The sequence below is a fragment of the Eulemur rufifrons genome, chromosome 30 (genome assembly GCF_041146395.1).
Source record: "Eulemur rufifrons isolate Redbay chromosome 30, OSU_ERuf_1, whole genome shotgun sequence".
Classification (NCBI taxonomy): Eukaryota; Metazoa; Chordata; class Mammalia; order Primates; family Lemuridae; genus Eulemur; species Eulemur rufifrons.
This window is the reverse complement of record NC_091012.1, coordinates 66,433,171-66,460,283: the sequence shown is the minus strand read 5'-3', so window position 1 is coordinate 66,460,283 and position 27,113 is coordinate 66,433,171. Positions and strand designations below refer to the sequence as shown.

General features: G+C 42.4%; 1 protein-coding gene across 1 annotated transcript in view; it reads right to left on the bottom strand.

The window, feature by feature from the left end:
• The window catches only part of NXF3 (nuclear RNA export factor 3), a 126,276-nt gene that overhangs the window by 7,053 nt on the left and 92,110 nt on the right, over nt 1–27,113 (bottom strand). The window contains exons 2-4 of the mRNA XM_069464230.1: nt 3,862–3,969; nt 1,243–1,417; nt 866–1,019 (exon numbers count right to left, since the gene is read on the bottom strand). Of these exons, the coding sequence (XP_069320331.1) occupies nt 866–1,019; nt 1,243–1,417; nt 3,862–3,969 (437 nt within the window). The remainder of the gene's footprint in view (nt 1–865; nt 1,020–1,242; nt 1,418–3,861; nt 3,970–27,113) is intronic.

Genomic DNA, 27,113 nt, shown 5'->3' with positions numbered 1-27,113 from the left:
CAATTATTTCTAGCCACATGTGGACTTCCTAAATGCTCTTTCTTTCCATTTAAATAGTGTTCTTCATATAATCAACATAAGATGTTTAATATGAGCTTCCTAGGCCAGGTGTGGTGGCTCATGCCTGTAATCCTAGCACTCTGGGAGGCCGAGGTGGGAGGATCGCTTGAGGTCAGGAGTTCGAGACCAGTCTCAGCAAGAGCGAGATCCCGTCTCTACTAAAAATAGAAAGAAATTAGCCAGACAACTAAAAATAGAAAAAATTTGCTGGGTGTGGTGGCGCATGCCTGTAGTCCCAGCTATTTGGGAGGCTGAGGCAGAAGGATTGCTTGAGCCCAGGAGTTTGAGGTTGCTGTGAGTTAGGCTGACGCCAGGGCGCTCTAGCCTGGGCAACAGAGCGAGACTGTGTCTCAAAAAAAGAAAGAAAAGAAGAGGAAGAAAGAAGGAAAGAAAAGAAAAAAAATTAATATGACCTTCCTATTATAAAGTCCCAAGACATTTTACCTAAGGCAGACCCAGGCTGCCCCTTTAACAAAGACCCTAGATAATCAACACCCCACACACTCAGTTTGACCCAAACTGAAGCATCTGGTGTGGAGTTGCTCTATCTCCTTAGCATTAGTTTCTTCCTTTGCTTGTAAACAACTTCTTCTGTTCTTTCTGTAGTCAGCCTGTTTCCTTTATATTGCTTCTCTAAATTTGCCCTTAAATGATGTAGGATGTTAACTCCTAGTAATAAAAAGGACAGATTACTGATTCCCCTGCCCTCAGAAAAATACCTAGTGTCTCTACACAAGTCCAACACAACGCCCCCACAACGTTCTCCTTCTTCTGCATGTTAGATTCATTTTGTCAGGACACTCACTGTGATCTTGAACCAGCTCCCTGAGGTCCCATCCAGCCTGTGTCCCTCCGTGCTTCTCTCTAGAGGTTTTTGCTCTCTCTCCATGTTAGCCGGGGTTTGGTCTTGTTTATGAAAAGTAACTCTTCGATGATACGGTGGAATAGCATAAGGAGTGCTGTGGGGAAGTGGAAAAAAAGGAAGTAGTCCATATATGCTCAGAAAATCTTCTATATACATTTTCCCCACTGATACCAGGGCTACAATAAAGTCTGCTCAACCATTAATCTGGTCCTATCATTCCTCTCTCTGCCAAGTTGGAGAGAAGAATGACATATTTAACTATAGGAGTATAGATTTCACTGGTTGGTATATTCCAGCCATGCCGACTGATCACTTACTATCTTACTCCAGAGTCCACGTGGGTATCACTCGCTGCTGCATCTCCATCTTGCTGCTGACGGGATGAAGGATGCATGCTAGGACTGACTGGTTCAGACCAACTGGGAAATCTCCTTCGGTAAATACCCCAGCATCTTGCTCTTCTTTGAACAGAGTTAACTTGGCGATTGTGCCCTTAAATTGAGAACAACACATCAGTGTTTGGAATACCAGAAAAAGTACTTAGAAAATATCATGGTTAATGAAGAAATATCACTTATTTTTATAATCTCAAAAGAAATATATCACAGTGCCAGAAAGGTTGAACGGCTTCACTGTGGTTTCACTTTCTGGGAAATGAGAAGTGGGGAGTATTTGCAGCCAAAGAGAAAACAAGCACAGCAGGAAGGGTTTGGGTTGAGGGTCTAATCTGTGATGTTAGTTCCTGCTCTGCCCTTTTCAGGCTGAGTGATCAAGGACAAGCTGCTTATCATCTCTAACCTTCACCTTCCTCCTCTGCTTGGAGCATAATAAAATCTACCCTGAAACCTTACTGTTATGGTACAAGGGTCAAAGGCAAGTTCCCTACCTCAGGGAAGAATCAGAGAAATGAAAACATGGCTGAAGAAAATATACCCAGAATGAATCTTGAGAGACTTAATTATGGATAAGACTGAAAGAATGGGGGAGAAAATTAAAGGAGACATGTTAAGCATATCTAACACACATTTGAGTACCAGAAATAAGGAAGAGGGAACAGTGGAGAAGCAGTGTTTGGAGAGATCTTGGTTGAGAAGCTTCCAAAAGCAACAAGACATGAAGTCAGTCTCAAAATAGTTATATGAGAAAATGTATACTTTAAGGGAAAATAGGCTAGGCACGGTGGCTCATGTCTGTAATCCTAGCACTCTGGGAGGCTGAGGTAGGAGGATTGCTTAAGCTCAGGAATTTGAGACCACCCTGAGCAAGAGCAAGACTCCGTGTCTCTACTAAAAAATAGAAAAAATTAGCCGGGCATGGTGGCACATGCCTGTAGTCCCAGCTACTCGGGAGGCTGTGGTAGGAGGATTGCTTGAGCCCAGGAGTTTGAGGTTGCAATGAGCTATAACAATGCCGTTATACTCTACCCAGGGCAACAGAGTGAGACTCTATCTCAAAAAATAAAAATAAAATAAAATAAAATAAAATAAGGGAAAACATTCCCAAAGACATACATTTCATAATGATGTTGACGTAAGAAAACTGAGCAAAAAATGTGACCAGTAACCTCAAACTAAAGGAAATATTGAAGGTTCTTCATGTAGAAAAAATATGATCCCAGATAGAGGTACGTAAGTGCAGGAAAGAAAGACCAATGACGTTTGTGAATGTGCAGGCAAATCTAAGTGAGAATTAACTACATAACACAATGATAATTTCTTCTGGGGAGTTTTAATATAGAGAGAATTAAAATGCATGACAATAAATTGGGAGGAGGTAAATGGAGTCAAAGTGTTCTAAGGTCCCAGCATTGTTTGAGACAAGAAAGAACTAATTTACCTTAGACTATGACAGGGCAAAGACCTACATTGTAATCTTAAGGGTACACACTACAAGAATGGCAGAAAACTGTTTAACTTTCTAACCAAATGAGGTAAAAATTTAATAGTTAAAAAATATTAATCATTTCAAAGGAGAGGAAAAGGAACCTAGAAATGACAAAAATATACTTTCCTCAAAGTGGAGGGAAAAGTTAAAAAAAAAAGACAAAAATAAATGTAAAATACTATGGTCTATTAAATATGTAGTTTCATTAAAAGTAATCAGACTAAATTGAAAGGCAGAGTATCAGACTAGATTTAAAAAATATTCCATCAAATTCTCCTTAAGAGGAGAATGTAAAATTTAATGATATAGAAAATTCAAAACTAAAAAAATGGCAAGATATATGCCATTTGCACACTAACCAACTGAAAGCTTGTATAGCCATAGTAGTAAGAAAAAGCATACTTTAAAGAAAAAAATACTAGAGAAAAAGAGATTTCATCACAATTAAAGGTTCAATTCAACAAGAAGATATTAAGAAAACAATTCTAAATTTGTATGCATGTCTTAACATAGAGCCAAAACATACAAAGTGAATACTGATCTAAGTAAATAGAGAAATGGACAAATCCAGTTACTGGGAGATTTTAATACACTTCACTGAGTAACAGATAAAACTAGCAGACAAAACTTCGGCTACATAGAAAAGATTTAAATAACACAAGTAACAAATCTGTTTAAATGACATAGAACACCACACGTAAAAACTACACATGGAACATTCCAGAACAGGTCATATGCTGAACCATAAAGTAAGCCTTGGGAAACTTCTAGGAGTGTAATGCAATCTACCCTGAATGGTTGGTGTGAAGATTCAAGGGTACTGATGGGTTCCTTGTCTCTTTCCCACCTCTAGTATAAATCTAAGGAATGTTAATTTCTACCAACCCTTACCCTAGGTGACCCTCCCCATATCTCAAACCCTGGACCTGAGAAGACTACATGACTCAGGCCTAGGCGCTTGCCACTGCCCACCCCCATCTAAATGGAGGTTGGCTGTTCTGTGGATTGGGGGAGGGGGCCCAGAGGTCCCAGCCTCATGCTGATCAACTCACCCATGGTGTGTCCTGAAGGCAGTGACCTGTCACCAGTGTCCTCACGGTGCCGTTTTGAGAATCTGTATGTTCTGGAGCTGGAAGTTTGGAGAAGATTGAGGAGGGCTGCTGAGGAAGGCGGAGTGGAGGCCCCTAGTTACTTTGTTAGAGCCACACGACCAAGATGGAGTCCTTACAGGAAGTTCCATCCCCAAAAGCCTAGAGAGGAGAGCCCTGGGGGCCAAAGGAGCCTTATCATCCTGTTGTTACTGCCCCCTAAGTTTGCCACCTGCCTAACACCCAGGAAGCTGTTTCCAAGGGAGCCACCCCTGCGGAGGTGGATAGCTACAATCACGAGGCTTGGGACCCAAGTACTTCTTGATACAAACACAGAGAACTCTGCTTGCCAGGCTCTGTTGGCTGTATTACATTGTATTCATTCATTCTGCAAACTCAGAGAACTTTGAGCGTGTGCTGTAGGCCAGGCTCTGTACTTGCTACATTACATTTTTTTTTTCATGTATTCCTCACAAGAGGACTCTGATTACAGAATCACCAGCTTCCTGGGAGTTGCTGAGGTTTAATAAGGTGCAGGAGCTTGTCTGGAATCATTCATATGTTACCTGGAGAAATAGAGTGAAAATGAGAACCATGGAATGGTGGGTAACCCCTCTATGCACTAAAGTCTTATAATATTTGGGGTTTTCTTAAATTAGGGCAAAGTAACAGAATGTTCTGAAAATATTCATGTGGCTGGAACTAACTCCAGCCCCTCTCAGAGGGGAGAATACAAAAAACAGACCAGGAAAATACAAAGGAAATAGCAAACAAAGTTTAGTGGGTCACTGTACTGATGGTAGCAAAAAATCTACTCAAAAAAAAAAAAAAAAAAGGTCAATGTAGATGGTGCCCCTAGTGGTTGAAGCCAAAAATGTCCCTTTGACTGTCGCAGGCCAGAGGAAGGAAAGAAAGCAGGGGCCTGGGCTCCAGTGCATCTGCCTGAACTTTTTAGAATTTTTCACCCATTGTTCAAAGTCCCTTCCTGGGTCTCTATGCCCTGAGAAAGGAAGACCAGCCCCTGAGTAAGGGAAGAGGTGTAACAGAGTAGTCACCCTCCTCCCATAGATATGGAAGGGAAATATTGACAGTGGGGAATATGTAACAGAGAGGGACTGGCCTGAAAAAACAGCAAAAATATTTTGTTTAAAACATCCTTCACTCCTTGAGAACTAAAGTCTGCATCTCCGCCTCAGGCCAGTGGTTGGGATAGGCAGGTTAAGTCTTTTGTTATTTGTGCTAAAGGAGATGGCTCAGCCTGGACCTGGTAAAAGGAGGTCCTGGGTGAAGGTCAGGGGATTGTCTTCAGAGGAGATGGGACAATAGATCACAATCATCAACTGTTGTTGAACAGTAACTGTCTGAAGCTGAGAACCCATCCTTTAAAAGCTCTGTATTTCTGCTTATTGTTAGGACGATGGCATTTCAGACAAGAGTCTCCATCCTCTTCCTTTGCCAGAAAAGTAATAAAAATTCTCTTTCCTTCTCCTCAAAACACTTGTTCTCACTCTTCTGATGCCGCCTCGAGGACAAGTGGCTGAGCTGTCAGCAACAGAGGTATCCACATATGAGTGTGTGAACATTTGGAGTGAAGGAAGTGTAAGACAGAAAAACACATACCTACATAAACTGTCAAGTTGGGGGTTGAAATTTTTATTTTATAAAACAACATCACGTGAACATTTTTATAAGATGGTAAATGCTATGGTTTGAATGTTTGAGTTCCTCTAAAATTTATGTTGAAACTTAATTCCCAATGTGACAGCATTAAGAGGTGGGGCCTTCAGGAAGGGATCAGGCCATGGAGAGCTCCAACCTCATAGATGGGATTGGTGCCTTTATAAAAAAGCTTGAGGGTGCAAGTGTGTCCCTTTTTGCCCTTTCTGTCATGTGTGGATGCAGCAACGGTGCCATCAGTGAAGCAGAGAGCAAGCCTCCACCAGACACCAAACCTGGGTTGACCTTGTATTTTCCAGCCTCCAGTTGCTTTGAGAAATGAACTTATACTATTCTAAGGTATTTAGTATAGCAGCACAAACATACTAACATAGTAAACATATGGGAACTTGTTTGTCAATTGGTTATTAGATACTTTCAGGTATCTCTCAACAAAGTTGCCTAATTATAAAATATTAAACACTAAAAATTTACATTTAGAAAATGAAATCATTCTGCGTATTTTATCCATAAGATCCCCTCACCATGACCCACAGATATCCAAGATATTCAATGTAATTACACAATGCAGATAGATTGATACTTGTTTTCCAGATGTGTGTCTCTTGAGGTAATGTGTGTACAAACTTTAAAATATTTGTATATGTATAGTATATATTCTTTTATTTTTTTCCCACAGTCTTCCCGACACGTGAAACTACCAGATAGTGGATTTCCACACTGGATTTCCCAAGGGATGAATCAGATTGTAAGTTATTTCCTTCCTGTTGTATCTGGTTAGTCTCATATCAACTCTGAGTTCTCCTCTTAGCCCTGGCTAATGCCTCCTGTCCAAACAATGGCCTCCTAAAATTTTTATTTCACAATTCCCCTTCTTTTGGTCAAGCTCTCATCTAGGGAGAGTGTGACTGAAACTTAGGGCATCAGCACTACTCTCAGCTTCCATCACTTTGGGTTTCCAGTCTCAGCATACCATGTTAGGTTACAGTGTCCTCATTATTATGAATTTCTTTGAGTTTTGTTGTTCCATCCAAAGAGACCATTTGCTATTTAACAGATGGCTGTATGGAAACATTTAAAACCTTGTGTGGTCAATGTGTGTAAATGTTGCTGTGAACTATAGATAGCTTAAAAAGAAAAAAAGATTTCTTTAAATCCGAAAAACAAAACATTAAAATAACTAGCCAAGTTTCAAATGTAAAAGCCTTAAAAACCCATAATTTTTCATCAGTTCAGTCTCATATAATTCTTACTCTGATCTTGGTTAGCAGTTTCACAAACCCAGTTTCTTCATTAGAGTTTTGGAGAGTCAGTCCAATGGTATGAACTCAAAGTTATTAGAAACCTGTACTTGTCAGAGTTCTTTTTATTCTTTACATGAACCTCCTTGAAGACATAACATTTTAGGATATGTAGGGAGCAAGGCCCTTGGCCCCATAAAGGTTCACTGAAAAAAATCACTGACATAAGGCAGACTGATTAATAGGAGAAAAGACATACAAATTTATTTTAATGTGTATACATGGGAACCATCAGAATGAAAATTCAACTCCTCAATGAGGTATAGAGGTTTTTAAAAGAATGGGGACTTGGATTGTAGCCAAAAAGATTTTTGGTGGCAAGACAGGTTATAGGAGAGAGAAAGGAAGCTTGTCTAGCGAAGGTGGTCTTGCTATGCAGATAAATCCTCACAGGTAGCCCCCCTCAGAGAGAATAGATGGTAAATGTTCCTTTTCAGATCTTTAAAGGTGTCAGACTCTCTGTTTCTCAGAGCTGGCAAACAGAAGTAACCCTGCAAAAGTGCCTTTTGGGGGGGGGGGGAATGGGCACGGGGATTTGCACCTGTAGAGAATCTGCATTGATGCAGCCAGGCTTTCTCTGAGGCCCTCCTTAGTCCCAATTAGGAAATATTAACTGAGAGTCAAACACCTTAAAGGTCTGAAAGAAATATTTACCATCTATTCTGTCTGATGGCTGCTACCTGTGAGGTTTCATCTACATAACAAGACCACCATTGTAATAGTAACAGTCCCTCCATTTTAAAGCTAACTAATAATTCTTTCTTTTACAATGCCTAATTGTATCTTTTGTTTGTTTGTTTGTTTTTTGAGACAGAGTCTTACTCTGGTGCCTGGGCTAGAGTGCCATGGCATCAGCCTAGCTCACAGAAACCTCAGACTCCTAGACTCAAGCAATCCTCCTGCCTCAGCCTCCCTAGTAGCTGGGACTACAGGCATGCACCACCATGCCCAGCTAATTTTTTTTTTATATATATATATTTAGCTGTCCAAATCATTTCTTTCTATTTTTAGTAGAGACTGGGGGGTCTCGCTGTTGCTCAGGCTGGTCTCGAACTCCTGAGCTCAAACAATCCGCCCGCCTCGGCCTCCCAGAGTGCTAGGATTACAGGCGTGAGCCACCGTGCCCAGCCTGCCTAATTGTATCTTTACTTAAGAATTCCAGCAACTGGCTTTCAGCAGTTTATAGGACAACCCCCTGGAGGAAAGTGCTGAGCAAGCAGTTCAACTTCAATTCCATTGCAATCTAGCTGATACCAGCCAGATGGTCAGATGGCCCATTAACCATTGGAAACAAGAAATGCAGACCTGCATGTGACTGGCTGCGCCCAGGCCTCCTTCCCCTTTAAAAGCCCTTCCTCAGACTGAGAAACTTTAGATGGCCTTTGCAACATGAGTCCACTATCTCCTTAGGATGCTGGCTCTTGAAATAAACCTGCTTTTTCTTCCACCAACTCTTCATCTCTCAGGGGTTTGGCTTTTTGACCGGTGGGTGGCTGAGCCTCCTTTTGCTTACAGATTTGCAAGCCAAGCCTCCTCTTCTTCTCCCTCCCATAACCTGTCTTACCATTATAATCTGATTTACCATCACAGCCTGGGTTTGGCTGTGCTCCGAGCCCCCATTCTTTTGGTAACCTCAAAATGGTATCTAAGCTTCTGTACTCCATTGGGGGGTTAGGATAATCACTCTGTGGTTCTCCCTGTGTCAGTCAATACATTTGTGTGCAATTTCGCCTATTAATCTGCTTTTAGTGAGTTGATGTTTCAGCACACCTTCACAGATTCAATCCTCCATTCCATTGCCCCAAGAGATTGCTAGCCAGTCAACTCTTCAATTTGCACAACCAAAGGATGACTCCCAGATAAAACTAGGCAGACTGTAAGGCTTAATGAAAAAAAGAAGCAGCCCCTCCTATTCCTCAATACTCGCCCTAAAACTGCAACAAAGAAATTCCTCACTCTTCACGCCAAAATCTTCCCGCCAAAATCTTCCCGCTGGAGAAACCCCCATCCCCCAGCCCTAAAAACATATATAAACCCACTCAGACTTCTGGGCCGGGCGACTTTTTGGGTCTCTCTCTCTCAGGACCTGAAAATCTCGCCCGGGACCCGTTATCCTCACCCGGGAGTGCTCCAATAAGGCCTCTTTACTTACCCCTTTCAACTCTGCTCGTCTTTCTTTCTCTGGCACTGGCAAATCCAAAAAACCTTACATTTGGTGCCAAAACTCCGACAGTGTGCTTTGGTGGCGCCGGCCAGGCCTGGACTACCAGCTGCACCGCCCCTCCCATGGACTCCGGTCTTGTACCTTACATAGATAATTTATAGAACGCTTTTTCTTTTTTTTTGAGACAGAGTCTGGCTCTGTTGCCCAGAGTGGGGTGCAGTGGCATCATCATAGCTCACTGACACCTCCAACTGTTGGGCTCAAGCGATCCTCCCACCTCAGCCTCTGAGCAGTGTGATTACAGGTGTGAGCCAGCGCTGTGAGGCCCAGAACTTTTAATAGTAACCCTATTAGGATAGGTAAAGGCCCACTTAAGACAAGATGGCGAGGAAAAGCACCTAAAACAAAGCTAAGATTTGTTATGTAAACTTTAAGCCACTGTCTTTCCTATTGTTAGTGGTTTAGGTGCAGAGAGGAAGATGCCCTTACAAATGGAGATTTACTTTACAGATGTAAACTTTTTTTTACTAGAAGCTTCAAAATAACCGGCTAAAGGTCTGAAAGTTTATTTTAAAGATTTACTTCCATAGCCAGTCTTTTCAATTTAGCTTGTTTCTTAACCAGACTACTGACTTCAGGGAGGAGCCCTTTAATGACTAGGGCAAAGGAGGCCCTTCAGTCCAGGTGTTAAACATGGAGATTATCAGGGGGGCAGTCTGTTTTTAGGGGCTTTCTTTGAAATCTTTGGGGGCAGTCCTTTGTCCAGTTTCCTAGTTGTTTGCACAAATGGCCACATTTCTCTGGAAACTGCAGTTTTAGGGGTTGCTTATTGGAGAAGTGCACAGGGAACCTAAAAGTCATTTTAGGTTGTTTTTTTTTTTTTTTTTGAGACGGAGTATCGCTCTGTCACCTGGGCTAGAGTGCCATGGTGTCAGCCTAGCTCACAGCAACCTCAAACTCCTGGGCTCCAGTGATTCTCCTGCCTCAGCCTCCCGAGTAGCTGGGACTACGGGCGCACTCCACAATGCCTGGCTAATTTTTCTATTTTTAGTAGAGATGGGGTCTTGCTCTTGCTCAGGCTGGTCTTGAACTCCTGGCCTCAAGCAATCCTCCTGCCTCAACTTCCCAGAGTGCTAGGATTACAGGCGTGAGCCACCGCACCTGACCACATTGTAGGTTGTTGATTGCCATGGAGCTGAAAGATTTGGGGAATAGCTTGCAAAAGATCATTTGCCATCTGTTGTGCTTTGCTTTTCCTATAAGTAGACCAGGTGGGGTTTGTCGGGCCGTTGTTATTATTCTCAAGAGAATACCATTCTGCCTCCTTTATTCATTTTGGGCCTCCCCAGGCCCCACCAACATGGGTATTAGTTGGTAGGGGTGGTCAGGTCTCCTGGAGTCATAAGTCACAATTCAGACCCTGAACCCTCAGAAAACTTTTGAAGACTTTCCCCAGGTTTAGAAAATTTTTTAACTAGGGCCTGAGCTCTGTTTTTATCCAGGAAATGTAATTCATGCAGGGCTTATCTCCTGAATGTTTATTTGTTTCTATCTTATAAGGAAACTGTTTAACTTTTCTTGCAGAAAAGAAATGCAATTCAAACTCAGCAGACTGTGAATATTCAGGCAAAATAGGATAAAGGAGCACAGTAGGAGTTATATGTTTTACCATCCTTGATATGGGGGATATCTTGCATTTTTAGCTTTTCACAATAAATCTTTTCAAAAAGCTATTTTAAAATCCTGTTGTCTCTTTAAAACTATTGAATGCCAGTAGGTATCCAATTTTCTCTGCCTTCAAGAGGCTGGGGATTTGTACCTTCTTAGATGGTGTTCCATATAATGGCCATGGGAATTCTAGATTATCTTTAGTAAGATTTTGCCACTTTTGTAAAAATTTGTAGCTTCCAGGGCCAGACATCTTATACACAAAAAAGGCAGATCACCAGAAATCAGACTACTCAGATCTTTAGAAATTAGGAATCTCATTTTTATGTTGGATCTTGGGACTCTTCAAAGCCAAGTTAGCTTTGGCTCCAAGATCTCCTTGACCAACTTAACCAATTGATTTTCTAGTTCCTATCTGATCCAGTCAGACCCTGAAGCCTCCCTTACCAAAGTGTACAAGAAAAAAGGACCCACATACCTGTGAATTCTGAAAGGGAGCTGGAAGTCACACCTCCTGAAGTAATAACCACTTATTGCAACTACTGTCAGGTACCTTTAAAACTGCAGCCCTTTACACTAGCTGCCACCCACATTTCCGTATGGCATAAGCTTGGGAGTTTTACTCAAGCCTTTTTTATTTGTATTTTTTTTTAGAATCAGGGTCTTGCTCTGAGGGCCAGGCTGGAGTGCAATGGCACAATCATAGCTGACTATAACCCTCAACTCTTGGGCTCAAGGGATCTTCCTGCCTCAGCCTCCCAAGTACATGGGACTATAGACATGTGCCACCACACCCAGCTAATTTAAGAAAGACCTTTTTTAGAGATAATGGCCTCACTATGTTACCCAGACTAATCTCATACTCCTGGCTTCTAGTGACCCTCTTGCCTCGGCCTCCCAAACTGCTGGGATTACAAGCATGAGCCACCATGCCCAGCCTCAAGTTTTTATGAAACCACACATGAGACTGTAAAGGCCCACTTGAAAACTTGATCTTGCTCACTAGGTGACCGATGTCCGCTTGACCTAAGTCTATAATTTAAACCTACGTTTGCCCGCTAGGTGACCTATGTCCGGCTTGACCTATGTCTGTAACTGGAAAGATGTACCCTGCAGAGATAAAACAAAGCAATTAACTTGTAACTAATTGTTTACACTTTCCAGCTGCCTGTCGTAAAATTTATTGTGCTTGCTTAACGCCTGAAAGAATGTTCCTTAATTGGTGCTGTCTGTTTCTGTAAACCTGCTCGCTTAAAGATTGTGACCAAAACGGTGGTCCAAGGCTGGTCCCAGACCCCACAGCTGTGGAGAAGATGATTTAATGTTGTTTCAACCACCGTGCCTAAAGTCACGTAGCTCTAACTCAGGATAGTATAAAACCCTCCTGTTTTTTCGGCTCAGGGCCATTCTCTGTACCTGTACCCTAACAGGGCAGGGGGTGGTTGCTGGCCAGCTAATAAAGACTCATAACTTGGCTCAATTCGGTCTGTAGCTGGTCATTTCTTGCACTCCATATAACTATACTATAACAGAGACACCTCCAAAGAGGGAGCACTTGCTGGTGACTTGTCAGCCACCACAAACCCAAAAGTCACGTGCCTTGCCACAGCACAAACTAACCCTAAGCACCCGAACATCAAATGCTCTCTCACAGCACAAACTAACCTTGGTATCCCCAAAGCCAAAAATATCAGGGAGCTCAACTGCAAAAGAGAGCAGAGCTCAGACCAGAAAGGGACTTACTTATGACTCTTAGGGCTCCGTGAGGAAGACAGAGTACATGTCACTGTTGCCAGATCTGTCAAAATGTAACCGCTCCACGAACCCCCATATGTGTTTTATAATCCTCTTCCCTAACTAACTACTTGGTCTGTTGAGTTGTTTCCCTGAATTGAAAGGTCTGGAACTCCTGGCCTCAAGAAATCCCCCTGCATAGGCTTCCCCAAAGTGCTAGGATTATAAGCAAAAGCCACCATCACTGCCCTGAAATGTTGGATTTTCTATAAGACAAAGGAGTTGAGATTCTGAAGGCCCTGACACCAGGATTCACCATCCTCCTCCACCTGCCCCAAGGCACGTGGCGCCTCCTTAAAATGCCCAGGATCTCCTTTAGTCAGGGAGACAGATTTGAGGCAGCTTCTCCCAACAGGATGTCTGTCATGTTAAAAGTTCCTTTCTTCCTTGGTAATCCTCATTGCCACAATAATTAGATCTTTGTGCAAAGAGCAAGTGGACGTAGTCTGAAACCCCCTCGAAGTTTCAACAACAAAAAGACAAAATTATAGCAAATTTAAAGATCTCAATTGGTTTTATTTGTGATTCTAGTATCAGGCAACACTTCAAACCATAAAATAAAATGTGTTCCAATGAGATGAACAGAAGAGGTTGACTTTAGAAAGACAGACTGAAGAAAGCAGAAGAACATGTTTCAAAGATATTTTTAATGTAAAGCAGGGACAGGGAGACAGAACAATAGAAAAACTGGCTAGTTAACCTCAGGTGACTTCCAGCTGCCTATTTTGCATAAGAATTAATGGAGGAAGCTTCATTATCATGCCAATTGAAGATTTTAAATGTTCCAGTTTGGGAAATTGGCTGTTATCTCTTTCTCCAAAAGTCTTAAAACTTAGTTTGGGTTTGGTGAACTGGAACTGTAGCATGGGTGACTCCATTTTGATTTTTAGTCTAGTCTGTTGGAACCTAGTGCAAAAGCTTAAGTCTAAAACAATGGCCTCTTGGCCGGGCACGTGGTGGCTCGTGCATGTAATTCTAGCACTGTGGGAGGCTGAGGCGGGAGGATTGCTTGAGGTCAGGAGTTGGAGACCAGTCTGAGCAAGAGCAAGACCCTGTTTCTATTAAAAAAGAATAGAAAAAATTAGCCGAGCATGGTGACACACACCTGTAGTCCCAGTTACTAGGGAGACTGAGGTAGGAGGATCACTTGAGCCCAGGAGTTTGAGGTTATAGTAAGCTATGATGATTCCACTGCACTCTACCCAGGCCAACAGAGTGAGACTCTGTCTCAAAAAAAAAAAGGCCTCTTATAATTTTTACTTGGCATTCCTTAGCCTAAGGTCCTTGCTTAAACATCACTTCCTGTGAGAAGTCTCCTCAGACACATCTTAATGGTTTAATTATCATTAGCCACCTAGTAACTCCACCAACTTCACTATTTCCAGATATACTTTTTCATTTGAAAATGGGTCAATTGAGTGTGAGCTCAAAATTTCTCATGGTTGTGGCTTCACACAATTAACTTTAGACTCTGGAGCCTTCAAATGTCTAATATGAAAATTGGCCCAAGGATTTGCCTCTTCCACTTTTGAGGGGGATGCTTGGGACACAGTTTAATTAGCAATGGAACCCCAGAGTTGTTCCAGTGAATGTGTACTTCAGAGAAGTTGTGGAAACTGAAGAGGACTGTGGATTGATGCTTCCTCTTCTAAAAGATCTCATGTGAGTAATGAAATGACAATCTCTTCTTTTTAGCAGTTTTGCATGACACATTCTATATGAACCTTCTAGAGGTAGAATTGCAGGTTTGAAAGTTTTACACAATTTACTTTGCGGAATATTATTTTAAATATATTTCTAAAATATTTAAATGTATTTGAAAAAGAGGTCAAATTAAAGAAGCAAGCAAAAATCTCCATTAGCCACTGGTTAGATGTCATCATTCTTTATATTATCATTAACTGTGTGCATAATGACCATGATTTATCATTTAGTTTATATAATAACAATCTATTTGGCATAACTACAATGTCAGCACAGGTGTCTCCCCCTTTACAGATGAGGAAACTGAGCCTCACATCTAGGGCATCTCTGAGGCCAAAGCTCCTGTATGACCTTCACTGACTTTTGATTTCAACAAATCCAGATAAGAACCCTACGAGAAAGGGAATCTTTACTCCTTATATGGAGAACCAGGGGTCTGGGAAGTTTACATGTCTCACGCTGCCATACATCATGCTCCTAGTCATTGGCAGAGCCCAGACTGGAGCCCATGTGTTTCTGACCCCAAAGCCCTTACTCTTCCTACTGTTTCACCTGGCCTAGTCTTAATTACTGGGTATACTTTCATGAGCTTTGTTTCTGACCATAATGGGAATTCACACTCATTTTAGACAATGTGAAAAATACATTCAAGGATGAAAGGTAAAGTTCAAATAACCAGCAACCCCACAACTCATTGACAAACACAGTTAATTTTTTGAGTTCCTTTTCTGACAGTCAAAAACTATTTAAAAACTGGTTTCAAGTTACTGTGACAATTTGAGGCAACGCTTTGTCTTCATTTCTACAGTTTTTTTTAAATGACCAGTTTTAACTGGAACATCTCTATAGTTTTAAATCATATTACACAGATATTGCTTTTAACAGAAGGAAAGCCATGTACTGTTTATCATTGGAAAATAGTTGGCAAAACCTGGCAGAAGTATTACTTTCTCAAAAATAATTTTTCATAAAATTAAAGAGTTTAATTTTAAAGCATTACAATTAAAATCTATATTACAACTTATTTGCTTATAGGCAATGAAAACTATAGAAATTGAGGCCAAAATTAGGATGCCTTCATTCATACTCATGGAAATTGTGAACAAAACACTTGAATCTGACTAATTTGGTGATGCACTAAGATTCAGTTTAAGTACCATCCATTACTTGCTCAAAACAAATATGTCTAAATGCAAAGCTATCCTTGCCCTCCCATTGACATGATCTATTTTTAAGAATTGGGAAAAGAAATGATTTAGCAGCAGGCATGAATACAGGGTGATAGATTAAAGTGCAGAGGCGAACATCCACAATGGAAGGGAAATTGACTTCCTACTAGGAAAACTATAACGTACTCATACTTTAGAATACTTGAGCACGAAGCTGAGCAGTAAGAAAAAGGTTGAAAACATCATTCAAGACAAGCTTTCTCCTACAGAAATCCCAGGTGTATGTGATACTGCAGGAGCATAAACAACCTCACCTCACTTACCCAAACCTTAAGGTCCTCAGCCTTAACTGACTTTCACAGTCTAGGATCTGTGTGTCAATTCTTACACAAATACTGCCTCCTAGATGAGGTTAGTCCCTTTCCCTATGATGGTTTCATCTGTAAAGGAGGTAATGCCTGGCTGGGCGCGGTGGCTCACGCCTGTAATCCTAGCACTCTGGGAGGCAGAGGCGGGTGGATCATTTGAGCTCAGGAGTTCAAGACCAGCCTGAGCAAGAGTGAGACCCCGTCTCTACTAAAAAAATAGAAAGAAATTAGCTGGACAACTGAAAATATGTATAGAAAAAATTAGCTGGGCATGGTGGTGCATGCCTGCAGTCCCAGCTACTCAGGAGGCTGAGGCAGGAGGATTGCTTGAGCCCAGGAGTTTGAGGCTGCTGTGAGCTAAGCTGATGCTATGGCACTCTAGCCCAGGCAACAGAGTGAGACTCTGCCTCAAAAAAAAAAAAAAAGAGGTAATGCCAAACCACAGTGGTGTTAGATAGGGATCAAATCTGCAGGTGGTGGTTGTAGACCAGGGAACATCAAGATGGACCTAACAGTGGGTAGGAGTATGTACAGGGGAAGTGAGACAGACCTGGGTTTAAGTCCTTGTTTCTTTACCTTCAAGCACAGTGGTGCCCAAGCTGGCTCGCCACACACTCAGATGAGCAACAATATGTATGTCCTTTATGTCTGTTGTAGGGGTAAAGGGGGTAGGGGAATCACAGAATGTACAGACCCGATGCTGTACAGAAGCTTATATACTCTTTTCTCATAGGGGAAGGGGAAGATGGGGAATGCAGATAATTCAATTGTTTTGAGGAACAATAAATTATTATTAGGGATAGTGAGCCTGGGAGAGAGAAATTAATTTGTAAATTATTATTTTTGGAATTTGAATGAGCCCTAGAGGCAGGCATTATCTTATGAAAAAGTCCATCCAGGTGTGGTTGTATTCTTCAGTCTTCTTTCCTGAAATAGATAATGAGATTTTAGGGAGGGGATAAAAGGCAATTGTATTTCTTTTGGTAAGAAGCTTTCTTGAACAGATAAGGAAATTCCAAAGTCCTTCCCTGCTACTGGAGGGTGGGAGGAAGATTTAGACAAAATTAGAGGGACCTTGATTCTGAGCCTCATTTCTGAGGCCTTTCAATTGTCAAAAGCACTCAGCATGCCCAAGCACCATATTTTGGAGAATCATTTTTTACACCCCAATACTGTACATAACCAGTCTGGTCATCCTTATTGGCTCCAACTTCACCTGGCTTTGTCTAGTCCAGTGCTGTCTGTCCTGTTGAGAGTACTCATAGTCTCACAGGTTTGCCTTTTCCTTTACCCAACCATTCTCCATCATGAAGTGAAGTGGCTTGGTGTTCACAGCTGAATTGTGATGTTCTGCTGTTGAACATTTGACTATCTCACAGGATATCAATATCAGATAAAGTCATTCTGTGACCATGATGAAGTGAGACAAAAAACAAGATAACCATGTAAACCACAAAAATGACCAAACACTCTCTTCTCCTGGCTAATGTGAGAGACTGCTGCTTCTTTACCAGTTACAGCTTTAGACTTTTATTCTTCTCTCATTCCAGACAAAACTTACTAAGACATGAAACCGTAGAATTAATTCCCTCTCTGGTTACAGCACTGCCCCCTTTAAAAAATTAATCCCATTTCCTGATTCCTGACAGTACCCAATCAGGAGCAAACCCTTACTTCTTTGAACTTTCACCAAAATTGCCTGACAAAAGCTGTTACTGAAAGCTCGGCACTTGCCCCCAAGGCTGAATCAGAAGAACAAGGACAAGTAGTTTGAGGGGAAGGAAAGAGAAGTTTTATTAATTTGCCAGCAAAAGAGGAGGCTAAAGACTACTGTCTGAAAAATGCCATCATCCTAATAATAAGCAGAAATACAGAGGTTTTAAAGGGCAGATTCTCAGCTTCAATCAATTGCGGTTCAACTACGGTTGATGATTCTAATAGTCCCATCTCCACTGACCCGTGCGTGACCTCCACCCAGGACCTCCCTCAGCCAGGTCTGGGCTGAGCCATCTCCTGTAGCACAAAGAACAAGAGACTTACCCCGCCCCTCCCAACCACTGGCCTGAGGCAGGGATGCTGGTTTTAGTTTTCAAACAGGAATGGAGGATGTTTTTGTTTTTGTTTTTGTTTTTTGAGACAGACTCTCGCTCTGTTGCCCTGGCTAGAGTGCCTTGGCGTCAGCCTAGCTCACAGCAACCTCAAACTTCTGGGCTCAAGCAATCCTCCTGCCTCAGCCTCCCGAGTAACTAGGACTACAGGCATGCGCCACCATGCCTGGCTAATTTTTTCTATATATATTTTAATTTGTCCAGATAATTTCTTTCTATTTTTTAGTAGCAATGGGGTCTTGCTCTTGCTCAGGCTGCTCTCAAACTCCTGAGCTCAAACAATCCACCCACCTCGGCCTCCCAGAGTGCTAGGATTACAGGCATGAGCCACTGCGCCCAGCCAGGAGGATGTTTTAAACAGACAGAAAATATTTTTGCCATTTTTTTTCTAGGCCATTCTCTCTGTTACATATTCCCCACTGACAATATTTCCCTTCCATATATATGAGAGGAGGGATGATTACTCTGTCACAAAGCCCCAACCCCTAGCAGCCTCTTATTAAGGCACCCTGTGGGTCTCCATGTTGTGCATTCTTCATCACTACAATGAGTAAAAAGCCCAACTTGGTTTGGCTACAGATGTGTTTCTGGTGATCTTTTGGTTAGAGAACACTGTGGTCCTGAATTGGTTGGCCACCTGAGGGTGGAAATGTAAGGTTTCCTAAGTCTTGTTATTTCTTATTTCCATAGTATCTGGACTCCGTACTGATCAAAGATCTGTGAGGGACAGAGTCCACTGTAGATTGTCTGTGGTATAGTGGTGGGGCTCAGAAACCAATATGCCAAAATATGGTGTGCATTGACATGGTGAACTGAAGAAAAAGCTTCACAGTCTCTTTGACCAGTCCCCCATAGAAGGCTGTCCAAGGCCAAAGCACTGGGTCTTTATTTGCCTAAGAGCCAGACCCGCCAAGAGGAACAATTATTCTTTCTTCTCTTCCCTATAAAACCAAGAAAGTAACCATACCTGAACAGAGACCCTTTCACTGTCAGAGAACTATTTAAAAATTAATCTCTGTTCCTGGATCCATTCATTTTCTTTAGTAATCCTTTACTGCCCCTTGATAGAATCTCTCTTCTCCTCCCTCCCATAACCTGTTTTGCCAGGATGGTGTATAAGTTTCTGAACCCCATTGGGGGGTGAGTAATCTCTCTGTGATTCTTCTCATGTATAGACATTAAATAAATTTGTATACTTGTTCTCCTATTAATCTGTCTTTTCTGAGTTGATTTTTCAGCAAACTTTCAGAAGCTGAAGGGGAAGTTTCCCTTGGCCCCCAACAATGGTATTGAGGGTAGGGTGGGAGGGCTAATTAGGACAGAAGGCAACAAATAGCAGCCACAGCCAGGAGGGTCCAGCCACAGCTGCTCTGTTCATTTCCCTAGGCCCTGGCACACTCTGCTTAGGGATAGGGTGCAGGGAGGCCTGGACTGTGGTATTCACAAGGGCTTAGCTCCAAGAAGGGGTATTATTTCCCATCTGTCGCCTTCGCTTCCTGCCCGTCACGTACAAAGGCATCAAGTTCATGGACACCTCCAACGAGGTGCACTTCTTACAAGGGTTGCTGGTGGGGAGGAGTGGAGGCCCCCTCCCTGTCCCTTGTCAGAGCCCAAGAGCCTCTGTGAGGAAGGAGCCCAGAAGCAGCTGCAGGCTCTCCAGGGGAAGTGGCCTTGACAATGCCCTTTTCCATCCCTCATGCCCATCTAACTGGTGTGCCTACCCTCAGAACAGCTGTGACTCTTGTGTATCAATCTCCATTCCTAACACTTTGTCCCAGAATTATGTCTGAACTGATCCCCTTACCCCTGGGGCCCCTGCCTATAGCCCCTACTCTCAGCCCTAGTGCATAGCTGCTACTTAATCTTCCTAAATATAGACCCTATTTGGCCGCTCATAAGGTTTTAATGGCATCATTTCCTTAATGATCTCAGAATTCTACTACAGGCACTTCCCCGTGTGACCACACCCTACTGTAACCCCTGTGCTGGAGAAAGCCAGTGGTTGGATGTGAACCTTCCACCCCATCCATATCCAAGGGCAGGAACCTCAAACCTAGAGCAGGCAAGGAAATACAGTTGGGAGAAGTGGTGTCTGGCTGTTCTTAGCACCCTAACTTGCATCAAAAAAAGGTGATGATGTAATGCGAAGAGGGCACACTTCTAATCAAGTATCTTCTAGGTCAGGCAAGGGTTTGATCTCTCCCAGACTTTCTGGAAGCTCCTATAATATCAAGAATAAGAAAATAAATGATAATCTTACAATCAGTGCTAGATCTAGAGGGCCTCAGACCCCTGTAGTGTCCAGTCAGGTATCTCAAAGGCCTGTCTGCTCCCCTGAGAGGTCCCCCACTCTTCACTCCAGACAGACTGGACTCCCTGTCCCCTCCCTCCCATCCAGCCCATAAGTCCTGCTCATTGTACCAGGCCCAGCTCCTCTTTGAGGAGTCTCTGATGACTCCAGTGAGGCCTTCCTCCTCTTATATAGTGAGGTGGTTCTACAGAGGTTGCCATAACTTCCACAAGGACCTGGACCTAGTGCAATGATTACTGTGACCTCTCTACTGCAGGTGTGAAGAGTGACAAATGCCCAGTGAACACCTGAGTGACAGTGCAGGTCAAGGCAGAAGAAACTCACCCTGGATGGCTCAGACACTGGGACCCAGGAGGAGCTCCTGACCCTTGCTCCAGTGTCCCTCCTGCAGACCCACATCACCTCTTGCTGGAGCTCCAAGAAGGTCCCAGAGCCCCAGGTCATGTGTACGCCTGATGGGAACACAGAGGGCCCCAACAGAGTATAGGAAAAGCACAAGTAATCAGTGGAAAAGGGGTGAGGCTTTTTCCCACTCTAACTCCATTACATTGCATGCCCAGAGGTGGCACAGAACTTCCTACATAATATAGAGGAATGTGTGTGCTTCTCTTCTTACATTCCCAAGTACCCACTAAAATATAATTATGGTACTGAGGTTAAGAAACAACATCCCTATTAAAGATCAGAGCAGTTGGGATGGGAACTCAGCAAATATTGGTGTTACAGGTGATACATCAAACACCATGTTGGGATCTTTACAAAGGTTTCCACTTGACTTCCTCAGAAAGCTCCCCTGAAGTATGGGTTGGGATTTCCTTTTACACAACAGGAAGGTGAAGCTCAGGGAGATTAAGCAGATTTTTCAGTTTCACAAAACTACTAAGAGCCAGAGCCGGTATCATCTCCCCAGTTTGCCTGATTCCAGGACCCATGTTTGGAATGAGAAACAACCTCCCTTTTAGATATATGATTTAGGCAAGTGGAACTGACACATGCCACTGGTGAGTGTACATCCACTCTGGAGAACAATATGACAACTTCTAGTAAATATAGTGTCTAGTTAAGTTGAAAGTGATCCTACATTGTGATATAGCTTTTGCATTCGTAGTTCGTGACCTGGAAAATATCTGCCATGAAAGCACAAGGAAACAAGTAAAAAGAATATTCATTGCCACATCACTTGTGAAAATAAATCTGTAGAAGAAAAATTTTCATCAATAGGACATTGAAAAAGTACATTGTGGTACATTCATACAATGGAATCATAACATAGTGGCAAAAAATTAATGGAGTAGAAAATCTGCAATAATCAGCACAAGGTGGGGTGACAATAGCAAGGGAGACAAGAACAACTACATTAGGAATTCCAACACACACAGAGAGTTAAACCCATGCAAAAGAATACTTCATACTGATTAGGGATGCAGTCATTGGTACTGAAAGTATAAATCATAAAAACAATTTTCAACGCAGTGGTTCCCTCTGGGAAAGGGGAAAGTACAGAGAAGGGTAGGCAGGGAGATTACACTGTAATTGCAATATTTTATATCTTTAACCCATGTTCACAGCTGCCTAGTATTACATTATTTACTATGACTTTGAATGTCTGCAGTGTTTCCAAATTTAAAAGCAATACTTGTGTGATCTTTATTATTTTATTTATTTTTTTATTTATTTTTATTTTTTATTTTTATTTATTTATTTTTTTTGAGACAGAGTATCGCTTTGTTGCCCAGGCTAGAGTGAGTGCCATGGGGTCAGCCTAGCTCACAGCAACCTCAAACTCCTGGGCTCAAGTGATCCTCCTGCCTCAGCCTCCCGAGTAGCTGGGACTACAGGCATGTGCCACCATGCCCAGCCAATTTTTTCTATATATATTTTTTTAGTTGGCCAGATAATTTCTTTCTATTTTTAGTAGAGACGGGGTCTCGCTTTTGCTCAGGCTGGTCTCGAACTCCTGACCTCGAGCGATTCACCCGCCTCAGCCTCCCAGAGTGCTAGGATTACAGGCATGAGCCACCACGCCCAGCCTTTATTTATTTATTTTAGATAGAGTCTCGCTCCATTGCCCTGGGTAGAGCACAGTGGCATCATCATAGCTCACTGCAACCTCAAACACCTCGGCTCAAGTGATCCTCCTGCCTCAGCCTCCTGAGTAGCTGGGACTACAGGTGTGTGTCACCACGCCTGACTAATTTTTTCTATTTTTGGTAGAGATGGGGTCTTGCTCTTGCTCAGGCTGTTCTCAAACTCCTGAGCTCAAGCGATCCTCCTGCCTTGGCCTCCCAGAGTGCTAGGATTACATGCGTGAGCTACCACTCCCAGCCTCTTTATTATTTTAAATGTAATCCGTATTAATATTAGAAACATTGAAAAAGTCAGACGTGTAAGAGATGGATAAAAACATAGTTTAAATCTCACCATGCACCAAGATAAAACCTCATCCCTTGGGAGGAGAGGCCAGGGTGTAGGAACCATAAGAATGTGCTGATCTCTTAGTAGGTGAGCAGAGATCAGGCAGAAGTAGGGATTTTGCTCTCTTAAAGGTGACCTTTGGTAAAATAGTAATGTTATAGAAGTACCGTATATGAGACCTCAATTACGTTTTATTTTCTTTGCCCTAGCAGCTATACCAGTTACGTGTTATTACCACCAATATTCAGATTAGGATCCAGCTATAAGTTTAACAACAGCTTTATAGACTCCTTCTGAGTAATTTCTTTTTTCTAAGAGACAGGGCCTCTGGCTGTTGCCCAGGCTGAAGTGCAGCAGCGTGATCATATCTCACTGCAGCCTAGAACTCCGGCTATTCTCTGCCTCAACATCCAGAGTAGCTAGAAGTACAGGCATGTGCCACCATGCTCTGCTATTCAGCTATTTGTTAAAGTATTTTTGTAGAGACAGGGTCTTGCTATGTTTCCCAAGCTGGTCTTGACTACTGGCCTCAAGGGATTCCCCAACCCCAGCCTTGGCCTCCCACAATACTGAGATTATAGGTGTAAGCCCAGCCCTCCTTCGGAGTAATTAAAGTTGGAATTACTCTAAATCTTTCCCATTGTGTCCTCAAACCTCCAGGACTCTAAGTGCTTCAATCCTGGCACTTGATGCTCCCCATGGTATTGCTCAAATTCTATTATGATGAACTGTATTTTAAAAATCAAAATATTATTATTATGTTTTTTTTGAGACAGAGTCTCACTCTGTTGCTCAGGCTAGAATGCCGTGGCGTCAGCCTAGCTCACAGCAACCTCAAACTCCTGGGCTCAAGCAGTCCTTCTGCCTCAGCCTCCCAAGTAGCTGGGACTACAGGCATGGCCACCATGCCCGGCTAATTTTTTCTATATATATTTTTAGTTGTACATATAATTTCTTTCTATTTTTAGTAGAGACGGGGTCTCACTCTTGCTTAGGCTGGTCTCGAACTCCTGAGCTCAAACAATCCGCCTGCCTCGGCCTCCCAAGTGCTAGGATTACAGGCGTGAGACACCGTGCCCGGCCTTAAAAATCAAAATATTATTGAAACTTAAAAACACTTTCTAACTGGTAAAAAAAAAAAGGGGGGGAGGGCAAAAAATATGTGAAAAATATACTCATTAACCAACACAGAGATGGACAAAAGACAGCAAAAGAGAATTCACTTAAAAATATACCTGCACAGAAACTTTTTAAAAAATGTTAAACCCATAAGAACAAATGTACATAATAACTGAGATAAATAATATTAAATAAGAATGCAAGTTAAAAAATGAATATGTATAACATGACTATAATTTTGAAGAATATATAAATGTAAACATGTGAGTATATACAAGTAACTACAAGTTAACAATCCACCCACAGATAAACACATTTGGGGAATCTAATGACAAAGGCCCCTTTTGGTTAAGGGAATTGTAACAGAGCAGTTGCCCCTCCTCCCATAGATAAGGAAGCATAAAATTGAAAGTGGGGACTATGTAACAGAGGGAATGGCCTGAAAAAAAATGGCTCTTTAAAAGTTCCCCAACTCTTTTTGGGACTGGTAGCCTAGCCTAAGACAGGCAGAATCCCTAAGACAGGCAGAAAGTTTTTTGTTCTTTGTGTTACGTGAGATAGCTCAGCCATCCTAGGCCAGTGTCAGCCCCCTAGGTGGGCCCAGATGGGGCTTTGTCTTTGGCAGAGATGGGACAATTAGAATCATTAACACAGTAGCCTAGAACTGAGGATGCTCCCTTTAAAAGTTCTGTATTTCTGCTTGTGTTCAGGAAATTTGGATTTTGAGATGAGAAGGTCTACCATTTTTCCTCCTTTGCTAGCAAAGTAATAAACTTCTCTTTCCTTCTCCTGAAACCACTTGCTCTGGTTCTTCTGATGTAGCTCTGAGGACAAGTGCCGAGCTGTTGATAGCAGGATAAGGATCAGAAAAGTGGGAGATACAAGATAATTTCACTTTACACATACATATTCTCTTATTCTTTGAAATGTTACAAATCAGGAAAATTATCATGGTAATAATTTGAAGAGGGCAAATTTGTAAATGGATTGACAGAGAAATTACATATCAAAGAGAAACAGAGCCAGATACTAGTTAAAGGATGTAAAAACAGATTTTATTCAGTACTATTGCAATAGGGAAAGAAACTTCAGTATAGAACTGAGCTCAATTACAAATACAATAAGGAAAAGTGTGGAATTTTTTAGCCAAGGAACAGAGTGGGGGTGGTGAGTCAGTGAATAGAAAATTACTAAGACGGCCGGGCGCGGTGGCTCACGCCTGTAATCCTAGCACTCTGGGAGGCCGAGGTGGGCGGATCGTTTGAGCTCAGGAGTTCGAGACCAGCCTGAGCAAGAGCGAGACCCCATCTCTACTAAAAATAGAAAGAAATTATATGGACAGCTAAAAATATATATAGAAAAAATTAGCCGGGCATGGTGGTGCATGCCTGTAGTCCCAGCTACTCGGGAGGCTGAGACAGGAGGATTGCTTGAGCCCAGGAGTTTGAGGTTGCTGTGAGCTAGGCTGACGCCACGGCACTCACTCTAGCCTGGGCAACAGAGTGAGACTCTGTCTCAAAAAAAAAAAAAAAAAAAAGAAAATTACTAAGAGGAGACTCAAGGGTAGAGGGATTCTTGCTAAACTGGTTCAACGGGATTCTTGCTAAAGGCAGGCCAAGGTGATCAGTATCAAGGGTAGAGAATGAGGAACTGTGTCAGATACCAAAGATGATCAGATATCAAGGAAGGGATTGATTTAGTAAGGTTCTATGCTAAAGCTGGCTTTGGCAGACAAAGGATAGGGCCGAAGGAGGGGACCTAGTTGAAAAGAGGGTTCAAAAGAACTTATCTAAGTTTGGTCAAGGAGAGAGTTTTTGTCATACACATATACTTAATGTTTTTGAAATATATACAAACTATATAGTTTGTAGGGGGAAATCATGTTAAAATAATTGCTGTGGCATAGTAGATGTGTGTGTTTGTATGTACATATGTGTCAGAGTGTGTGTGTGTGTGTGTGTGTGTATTCCTGTGGCTTAAACACAACAATGTTGTGTGTGTCTGTGTTTTTAGTGTTCAAACTCATCACACCATACACACTCACAGGTGCAGCTTTCATCTCAGGCAAGGCCTGGGCTTCCTGTCTTGGGGCTTAGAGATGCCAAAAAGTGATGGATACAGACGAATTGCTGTGTAGATTGTGTATAAATTTAGTATACAAAATTCCAGAAGCTCTGGCTGAGACCATCAGGCCTAATCCCTAGCTCCCTCCCACTACTCTTGCTGAGTCCCCATCTGAGACTTCTAGAACTGCAATTAAGGATATGATCAGCAAAGGGGCATGTCTCATTTTGGTTTTCCTTTCTTAAAAATTAAAGCCCCTAATTTTTCAAATAAAAGAGATGTCTTTTTTTTTTTTTTTTTTTTTTTTGAGACAGAGTCTCACTCTGTTGCCTGGGCTAGAGTGCCGTGGCATCAGCCTAGCTCACAGCAACCTCAAACTCCTGGGCTCAAGCAATCCTACTGCCTCAGCCTCCCAAGTAGCTGGGACTGCAGGCATGTGCCACCGTGCCCAGCTAATTTTTTCTATACATTTTTAGTTGTCCAGCTAATTTCTTTCTGTTTTTTCAGTAGAGACAGGTTCTCGCTGTTGCTCAGGCTGGTCTCGAACTCCTGAGCTCAAATGATCCGCCCACCTCGGCCTCCCAAGTGCTAGGATTACCAGCATGAGCCACTGCGCCCGGCCAAAAGAGATGTCTTTCCTTCCTTCCTTCCTTCCTTCCTTCCTTCCTTTCTGTCTCTCTCTTTCTTTCTTTCTTTTCTTTCTTTCTTTCTAGAGATGAGATCTCTCTATGTTGCCCAGTCTGGTCTCAAACTCCTGGCCTCAAGTGATACTCCCACCTCAGTCTTCCAAAGTGCTGAAATTACAGAAGTGAGCCACTACATACCAGCAGAGATGTTATTCTTTAGAATAATTCATAAAACAGTACACAGAGTATATAGCCAATTGTACTTGGAAGATTCCTGTTTATATTAAAAGACCAAACATAAGCTTCATTTATGTCCATATATTTTTTTCACTGACAATCTCCTTTACTTGCTCTGTTCTCTCATCAGTGTTGGCTGACATGTCCACACTGTAGAGATAGCCCCTCCAAGAGAGCAGGCCACTCAAATCCCCAAGATCTCACCCATGTACAGGCCTCCCAGACTTTTTCCCCACCCACTCTCTGTCATCCCCTCTCCAGGACTTGATGGACAAGCTGCCCAGACCAGTTTCCCTGAATCATGCTCTGAGCTCAGAGAAGGCTGTTGCATAGCAACAGAGGCTCAGAGACAAATATAGCCCCTGGAAGGAAGAACGGTTCCAGGTAGTGCTGGTGCTATTAGGAAAGTGGATAAAAATCATACCTTCAAAACATCCTCAAAAGCAGCCCACCTCCTCTCCCTGCCAAGGCCCCCTGCCTCATGAACCCAG